The sequence below is a fragment of the Anguilla rostrata genome, chromosome 6 (genome assembly GCF_018555375.3).
Source record: "Anguilla rostrata isolate EN2019 chromosome 6, ASM1855537v3, whole genome shotgun sequence".
Taxonomy (NCBI): domain Eukaryota; kingdom Metazoa; phylum Chordata; class Actinopteri; order Anguilliformes; family Anguillidae; genus Anguilla; species Anguilla rostrata.
Window position 1 is genome coordinate 12,624,786 of NC_057938.1, and position 8,977 is coordinate 12,633,762.

Genomic DNA, 8,977 nt, shown 5'->3' on the forward strand with positions numbered 1-8,977 from the left:
GATCGAGATGTTAAATAGTACAGTTTTGGAAACATTGTGTGAGCGCCACCACCTCACCATCGTCTGTGTTGGGGAGCTCCATTGCATGTGCTTGGCTTAGCTTGTTTGCTTTGCACTGTGTTAGCCCGCTTGGCTGTCTGTGTAACTGTGTGTTTGGGCTACGCTGACAGTTAACATTTTTGGCTGTGTTCAATCTGAGCAGCGAAATCTGAGCAGCTGTGCTGTGCTGCTTTGTCTGTTGACAAGCTTGGCTGCGTCTACGTCTTTAGCTGGTACGCACTGCGCTGCTCTGGTTATTAATGCTCTTGGCTGTGTCTGTGTAACTGAAGCTGCGCTGGCTTGCTCTGACTGTGTTAACGCACCGCTGTGTCTGCGGCTGTGTGTTAAACGCATGCAGTTCCTGTCGTTGCCACAGTGATGGTGGGCCTGCTGTGCACCACCGCCTACCTGGTTTGGCGCAACTGGCGAAGGAAGAACACCAAGAGCATGAACTTCGACAACCCCGTCTACCGCAAGACCACCGGCGAGGAGGAGGACGAGATCCACATCGGCCGGACGTCCGAGCCCCTGGGCCACGCCTACCCGGCTGTGGGTGGTGGCGCCTGCCCCGCCTTTATCGCCCTGCCACTGGGGGGCAGTGTGCCGGATACGGCGACCCACTGGTACTCAGGCCAGCCCATGCTGTCTGGCGCAAAATGAGGACGGGCTATAGGGGCCGGGCCAGGCCCCTGTGGAGGACAGAAGAGCCACATGGATGACGCACAGAGCCCCTCCCCCTCCCCGCCAGGCTCCGCCCACTGGCCAGGATGGGCATCCTGTTCAGCCTCAGTCTCTCCCCATGTTACCTCCCTTTATAGACAGTACAGCTGCTGCCACCGTGTGTTTAGAGGAAGGGCCAAAGGACCGTGCTCCAGTGGTGTGTGTCCTTTTTTTATCTTAAAAATGTCATTCATGTTTTGGAGGAACTGAAGAGGAGAGCTGTTCCTTTGCTTGAGGCTACCTCTCTTTGGAGGGAAGAGCAGGGCTGCTTCGGCAAGCAGGCTTTAGGAAGGAACACCGCAATAGCAGCACCTTAATTGACGGGACAATCCAGTGCTTTATTTTGTCCTATGATTTATCAGGCGGTTTATTTAACCACATTATCTTTAGTGTTTCTGATGCGTTTTACATGTTGTTTTAATCATTGTTTTTCTGCCAACCTTTCTGCCTCGTACGATGTGCCCTTCAGCAGAATGAGAGACAGCCAGGGATGCCGCTGTGGATAAGTCCATCAGTCAGTCTGTCAGTCACTAGTCACTGACTCGCTCACTCACTCACTCGCTCAGTCATTCTGTCTCAAACACGCTCAATCTGTCGGTCAGTAACTTTGTTTTATTTCTTTATATTTTCCTTTATAAAGGTCCATGTCAGTGAGTCTGGTCTATAGAGAAAATTTGATTTACCGTTTCACTTTTGTTCTATTAATTGTGCTCTTTTGAGCACTGCTCATTGGGGACTAATTGCACTGCTCATCAGTGTATGTTTTTGAGCTTTTACCCTTGCATGACCTGATACAACTGCCATCAACGAGCATCTTTATGGAGTTCTTTGTTTAGTTCATTTTTAGTTTTGTAGCTTAATTACAGCAGTGCTCACAGTCCTAATGAGGCATTGTGTGTGACATGGAGGGAGTATTTGCAGGGGGCTAGGGGTGTGTTGCTTGATGCTCACATGTTGCCATGGTGTCCACCTTTTAAAATCCCTGATGTTTTACTGCCTCGTGGCTTGCTTCAAATCATGTGATCACAGAAACCGACGCTTTGTTACATCGCAGCGCACCTGCCATGTTGGGTTATGTCTGGAACCATGCCTGCTCAACCAATACCTGTTGAGGTATCAGCTATGACAGATCTGAGATCAGTGGTTCTTCCACTCACATATTCCTCAATTCGGGTGTGTATGGAAAAACACGGGATTCCTGTGTTCCTTCCCTTCCCACCCACAAACTTCCAAAATGTGTGAAAATGCTTTGGGCACCCTACAATTTGTGGGTTTTCATCAGAAGAGAGAGGCATTTGAGAGTGCATTTGAGATTTTCTATAGAGATATTCTTAATAATGGAAGATTCTCATAGGAAGTCTTTGGTATCGGATCATTTCCCTCAAGAGACCCCATTGAAGGTGTCTTTCAATATATGCACCCGGCACCTGTCAAATTCAAATAACACTTCTGCAATACTTTGCTACTTGCAGTCAGCGCATACCGATGTTACAGTAGCTCCATTGAATCCTGCTGTAACTCAAGCTCAGCCATTTAAATGAGGTATAATACAGTGCCAAAAAATCTATCTCAATGTTTATAAGTGTAAGATGAAAACATTTATGAAGTTAGAAGCTCCCCACATGCGTAAGTGCATAATGCTATTTCTATTAAGTCAAGGCAGCAAATCTCTTATGCCAGATAGCCCTGAAAACATAAAAGAACTCTATAATTATACTCATAGTATGAGTACTAATAATATGAACAGCATAAATAAAAATGTGACTACCTATCTGTGTGCTATTGAATATATATTTCCTTTCCACAATACTACAATGTGCTGGGGGAAAGGATGAATGATACTCTTTGCAAGTAGATGAAGTATTGGTAAATATGATAGCATTATGCTCATGGTACACACATTTTCAGTTCACTTCAGTAATGATAGTAATCATAATCTCATCATCATTTTGACAATATGTTTACTTTTATGAATAGACTGAGTTGAAGAGGCCTTTGAGAATACATTGCAATAGCATTAATATTCAGAAACTGAATTTTACAGTCAAGAGGTAGTGTTCTACTAATTCAGATTCATTACTGCCGTAATGACTGGCATACTGATTGACCAGGAGATATCACTAGAGAGGCAGGTGTCAAATGCTTCATGACACAGATTTTTCAGCCTACACAGTTGCTTAATCTGTGTCATTGCTTCAGAAAGCTTTGCTTTGCCCATCGCTCCCTGGAGCTGAAAACAGAGAGAATGGGGTCTATTGAGAGCTGGGCTGCTTGTCTGCAGCTGGAACTCCAGAAGGGGGCAGCAGACTCACTGCTTGGTCCAGTAAGGACAATTTAATAAATATAGTATAATGCTATTTAGAGTTAATTGGTTCAGTGTCATTTTGGCCAAGTTTCAATATTCTGCAACTAAACATAACTTTTTTTCATATTCTTTGATAGGTCAGATTCTTTGTTGGTCAGATGCACTTTTTTGTCTTTGGATAGTTTACCTATTCCCTATTACCAATTACCTGTTCTCTGTTACCAATTTCTGAGATAAGGTCTTCACTTAAAATGGAGATAAAGGAAATAATTCAATTCATACTCATTACAAGCAGTCTGAGTGTGTCGGAGGTACCCGGTTATTTGAATATTTCACAGTGAGATCACTAATAAGGTCAGAATTTAAATACATGTTAGATTAATTCACATTTTTTAAACAAAGATCCAGTCTTAGTCTTCATTATTACTGATCATGGAAAGCAATCAGATAAGCAAGTAATTTATGTTAATCTTCTCTCTGCCTGAAAATGTGAGTGAAAGCCATTTTGTAACACTTTCATACTGAAATACAGCCATGATTACTTTTTGCAGTTGTACAGTTTTTCCTCCTTGTCTTATTTTCTGCTGGAAACAGGCAAGTACAGGGAGCGTATCTTACTGCATGTGAACCTCTGCAGTCAGGCTGGAAGAGTGATTTAGAGCCCAGGGCGTGTGCGTGTGTGAGTGCGAGTGCGTGTGCAGTCTACGTGTTTGCTCAGTGTAGATGTATTTATCACTTTAATGAGCCGCTCATAATTCTTTAGTTCAGCTGTCATTTCTGCATGCCGAATGCAGAGTCGGTGTTCTGTCACGGCTTCTTAAGAACGAGGGCTCTGTCTGGGCTTCTTGGGAGTGAACACTCCGGCAGGACCACAACAGAGTTAGGGCCTCTTAAGAGTGAGGGCTCTGTCAGGGCCTGTTGAGAGCCAGGGGCTCCTAAGAGTGAGCGCTCTATCAGGACCTCTAAAGTCAGGGCCTCACGCTCTGTCGGAGCCACTTACGTTTAAGGGTCTCATCAGGGGGAACTGTCTGTCAAAGCCTCTTCAGAGTAGTCTGTCACCTCTTCAGAGTGAACGCCCCGATTCTCCTCTGACGCCCTTTAGGGATCAGGACACCGCATGCTGCCATGCTTTCGGATGCCATTATCCATTTTTTTATTTTTCTTGTGGAGAGGGTTCCTTCCTGTTACACTGAAGGCTCCCTCTACTCATCTCTCAGTCACAGGTTCATCAGTGGCTCTAGCAATGCACAGTCAAACCCGTGACTCAAAGAAATCTCACTACAAGTTGTAACATCCAGAAAAGGTTTATATATCTCACCCAAGCAATATAAAGCCTGTAATATGATGTGAATATGATTACAATGTGAAGAGCAGTGGCAGGGCAGTCTATTGAGTAGTGTTCCACCATCAGAAAAATATCTGGAAGTTTTTGGCACAGCAGTTAGAGCATGGGGCTCTCTATCAGAAGGCCCGTACAAAGTCCATTTGTGGCTCTTCTTTGCTGTGGTCTTAGGCTAAGTACTTATCCTGAATCAGCTATATTAACAGGTCTGTTAACTACTAAGTACATACAGCTCTGTAATAATAAGAATGAAGGAATTTCGCACATTTCATATTATAATAGGTGCTGTGCCTGCCGGCGGCGCTGGTTGTGCTTTTCAGTTTTTATTCTATGCATTTATAAATGGCTGCCCCCACTCATGTCCTGCAGGAATGCAGCTGACCTCCTCTCTCAGTGCCCGTCCTGTCACTCCCATGCCCTCGTTCTTGTATCGCTCAGAAAGGGCTGTCTTCTCAGAGAGCAGTGACTGAACGTGTTCAGGCAGACTGCGCCACTGGTCCGTGCTTTTCCAGTCCCGCCATTCGCTCACAGGGTCTCTCTCCGCAGAGCCCGAGTTCATTGTTTTTGCTTTAAAGAACCCTGGTGATCGTGCATGACTGCGCCAACATCAGTGCGTTTGGTGAGTGCGGGCAACCCTTCGCCCTCCTAACAGTTTCCTGTTTAGTTTCTGTGTATTACTTGAAAAACCGAGATCAGGTTCCGACTTTGCTCTTGTCAGTATTGGGGTGTATGAGGGTAAAGGTGTGCTTGTGTGTGCGTGTGTGTGTGTGTATGCATGTACAGTGGGATTTTTACACAGGTCTATCAAGTCTTCTGGATTTTTTTCATCCCACAGTTAAACTGGAAAGGTTTTTGTACACTGTTTGTTGCACAAAGTTGTCAAAATGCCTTCTGCACTGTGTAAATTGGAACTAAGGAGAGAAGGTTGACAATTCTCTTTTCGAATTTGTTTTGAATCATAATTTGTAAATACATTTTCATACTGCAGACTTTTGATAAGCTTTTCTGTAAACAAAGTAAAAAAAGAATGAATATAAAGATTCTAGATAAGAGTTGGCCATATATGAATTTATTTGTATTCAAGATCACTGGATTTCTGTACTACTTGATTGTAACAAAGTTAATAATCTGCCAAAGTGTTTATATTTAATTTCATTTTGTGTTTATGTTGCATTTTTGAACAGTCAAGCATTGCAGAAAGTGGAGGGGCCTACTGTATTTTGTTCTCTTACATTGTTTAGGTTACATGTTTAGATGGTCTACCATATCATTTATTGGTGCCTTGTCTGAGTTATGCATTTTTTAGAATATTTTATTTAGGAACCTATATATTTATGTTATGTCTCTCCTGTACGCCAAAATGGTCTCACTTATGTTTCTATGAAAATAAACTGTTCATAAATATCTATATTGATACATAAACTGTATTTTAGAATTTACTCATTCTTTTTTCCCCTCTCAAGTTAATAATCATAAACTGAAAGAAATCCATGGTTATTTTGAAAATAAAATAGGTCTCCCTTTTTCTTTAAAGAAGAGTCTATGCATCTTCAATTTGGAATACCTTTAATGATCTCTCTCTATCTATCTATCTCTCTTTCTCTCTCATTCTCTCTCATATAGGACAGCACCTACTCACAGGCAGAGCAGCTGCTGTATATTACGTTACATTACAGTTATTTGGCAGACGCTTGTATCCAAAGTGGTTAATAAGTGCATACTGAAGGTCACTGGAACAATTACAAAACACCGGTCTGATAAGGAACAATACTCATTATGTAACAGTTATTCATAGCCATGAACATGTTACAGTAAGTCCAGTTCGCACAGTAAGCATAGGCTAGGTCAGAGAGCAATATTATGTCAAACTAGGAGGCATGAAAACAAGCTACAACATCAAGATAAAGATACAAGTTCAATGTAAGTGCTGGATGGAGGTGCATGTAATATGAAAGTGGTACAGGAGATACATGTGTAACATGAAAGTGCTACAGGAACAAAGTGGACGCATAGAAGTGATAAGAGTGATCCTAGATTGGGAGTGGGAGTGTCCTGCAGAGTGGTGATAGTCCAGGTGTAGTCTGGAGAGATGCATCTTCAGATGACGGAGGAAGATGGTGAATGACTGAGTGGTAGCAGAGGAATGACATAGAGGAACAGGGAAATAGCTGTAGCCTATTTAAATTATCACAGCTGCTCCCCATTGTTTTTCAGTACCTGGATTAATAAAGTTGGTAATACTAATCATTTCTGAATTGATTCTGCCTGTTCACCATGTGATGCAGCGGCCACCTCCAGCACTGCGTCACAACTGGCGGACGATAGACACAACATGTCTATCCACACCCTGGTGGATAGAAATATTTTCAGAATCTCTTGCAATCAAATTCTCTTGTTTATTTCAGTGGAATGTGTGGTGCATCAATGGTCTGAAGGTGCAGTACATAGTGGTATATTGATTAAGTGGTTTAAATTACAGGTGTGTGCGCTCATTGCTAGGACTGAAGGTTATTCATGATACATGAGAAAACAAGTTATGAACTTATATGAACAAGATGGTGTGAGAGTGAGAACATAAGTGTGACAGTTAGAGGACTGAGAAAACTCTCGCCTGGTTTTTGCAGTAATTTTAGTCTGGGCTTTTACCTTCTCAAGAGGAAGGTGTTGAGACCCAGCAGGTGAATGTCAGCTTTTTCTACTTGCAGATTAAAATAAATTAAACCGTCACTAAACCGATTAATGAAGTAGTGGAGAAAATCTGTCAATATCAGGGCTGAGGGGCTGATTTAAAAATCTTTAGACAGCATGAAATCATCCGCGTACCTGAGGGAGACCACAAACCAGACACGGCCAGGGTGCTGGCAGCACATTATACACACAATTTCAGCGCTCATAAACACAGAAATAATCCTAAATAAGGTCCTGTGTGTATCAAAACACTGATCAGATGCCATTGTCATAGGTCAGGAAATATTTAACTTAAACACACTTTTTATAATATTTATGGTAACCATTCACAACAAAACTAGACACTTTTTTTTGTTGTGAAGAAAAAATATATATATTGAAGTGGCGTTTCAGTAGGCCTGTTTATACAGTTATTGATATTCGTTTATGCAGGTATTTATATTCAAAAGGCAGTACAGGCAACTTCGGCTGAGGTTAGAAACAGTTTCAATGTTTTAGGCACACACTGATATGTGAAATTAGATGGTCTCTTAGTGTATTGAATAGTGGCTTTATATTTTCCATGCAATTTATGTTTATATGTTAATGACTAAGCAAATTGTAAAATGTTTTTTTCAAGCTGTGTATCCTTATTAATTCCATGTTTCTTCCTGGCTAATTGCAAGTTGGAGCCATACAGAGATGGTCAAACTGATCTGGGATAACAGTGCCACCTGCTGCCCGTTTGCCACCCACAAAGCCAATCAGAATCAAGAAAAGTAGGTCCACTGTCAAGTGAGCTGATAATAGGGGTTATTACCTTACTTTTACACCAATCATTAATCCTGATTATTTTTACTTTCTGATGTTGACAATCAAAGGTTCTTACATTGTTCACTAATAATAGGAACAGTGATTAGGCCTACTTATTTTATTTTGTCATACCTGTAGCGTTTTTGTTTTACTTCAGTAGCATACGTAGCAATTTCTTACATCCACAGATTATGTGAATGCATGTAAAATAATGAATTAAGAATGGGAATTATGAAGAGCTACAATATGACATTGTTTGTTTACAATATGACATTGTTAGCAAAGATGGCTGTTCTATGGGTAATCAATCACGCCTAGCAAACAAGCACCAGAAAATCTGTCGGCTCTCATCCATTCAGTGCTCCATGTAATATACCATTCAGTACTTAGTGACTGAAAATAATCAAAATAGAAATCCCTAGCTGTCACTACAGTGCAAAATAGAAAACTAAATGCAATGAACAATTGTCTTTATACTTTATACCCAAACTTTACTCATGTTGGTCACTTCAGATGAGCAACATCCACTGTATATGCTGCCACTGTTCAGGACCCACTATCCAGGTTTTGCAGAGGTTCACTAAAGTCCATAAAAAAAGGGCTTCCCAACCTTACTTCAATCAGATCGAAAACACCACTCAACTCCTCCATGTTTAAAAAAAGTCTCCCTCTCAAATCTTCATTTTCAGGAAATCCATTCAAAGAAATGAGAGATTATAATAGACTTCTCTCTCGCTTGAAGAGCACTCAGTCCATGCCTCATTTGAATGAGGTCACACTGCTATTGTAATACTCAGACATGAGGGACAACATTACGTTGACATTTAGCTCCGCCCCCCTCGGTTAAGAGGCACACAAGGTCTGTACACTCAGAGAGAGTGGGAATTCTGGGAAGGCAGGAGATGCTGACAGGTGATAGAGACAGGTGATTTCATTTTCACTGCAGGAGGTCAGAAGAGGGCAAATTGTCTGACATATCTCATTATGCGTGGTGTGTGGTGTGATTAGGAAATATAGTGATAATGCACTTGATTTCCAGCAGTCAGGTTGTACATTAGGAAGCAATCTTCCTTTCAAGAAAATAATTTAGG

General features: G+C 41.7%; 1 protein-coding gene across 2 annotated transcripts in view; it reads left to right on the forward strand.

Annotated features, from left to right (window-relative positions):
- LOC135256559 (low-density lipoprotein receptor-related protein 8-like) overlaps positions 1-5,833 on the forward strand; it is a 78,464-nt gene extending 72,631 nt beyond the window's left edge. Inside the window, exon 18 of one of the 2 annotated variants that reach the window (XM_064338447.1) lies at positions 398-5,833. In XM_064338447.1, the coding sequence (XP_064194517.1) occupies positions 398-699 (302 nt within the window). In that variant the 3' untranslated portion in view covers positions 700-5,833. The remainder of the gene's footprint in view (positions 1-397) is intronic. The other variant, XM_064338448.1, reaches the window with a different exon arrangement.
- Positions 5,834-8,977: the final 3,144 nt, after the last annotated feature.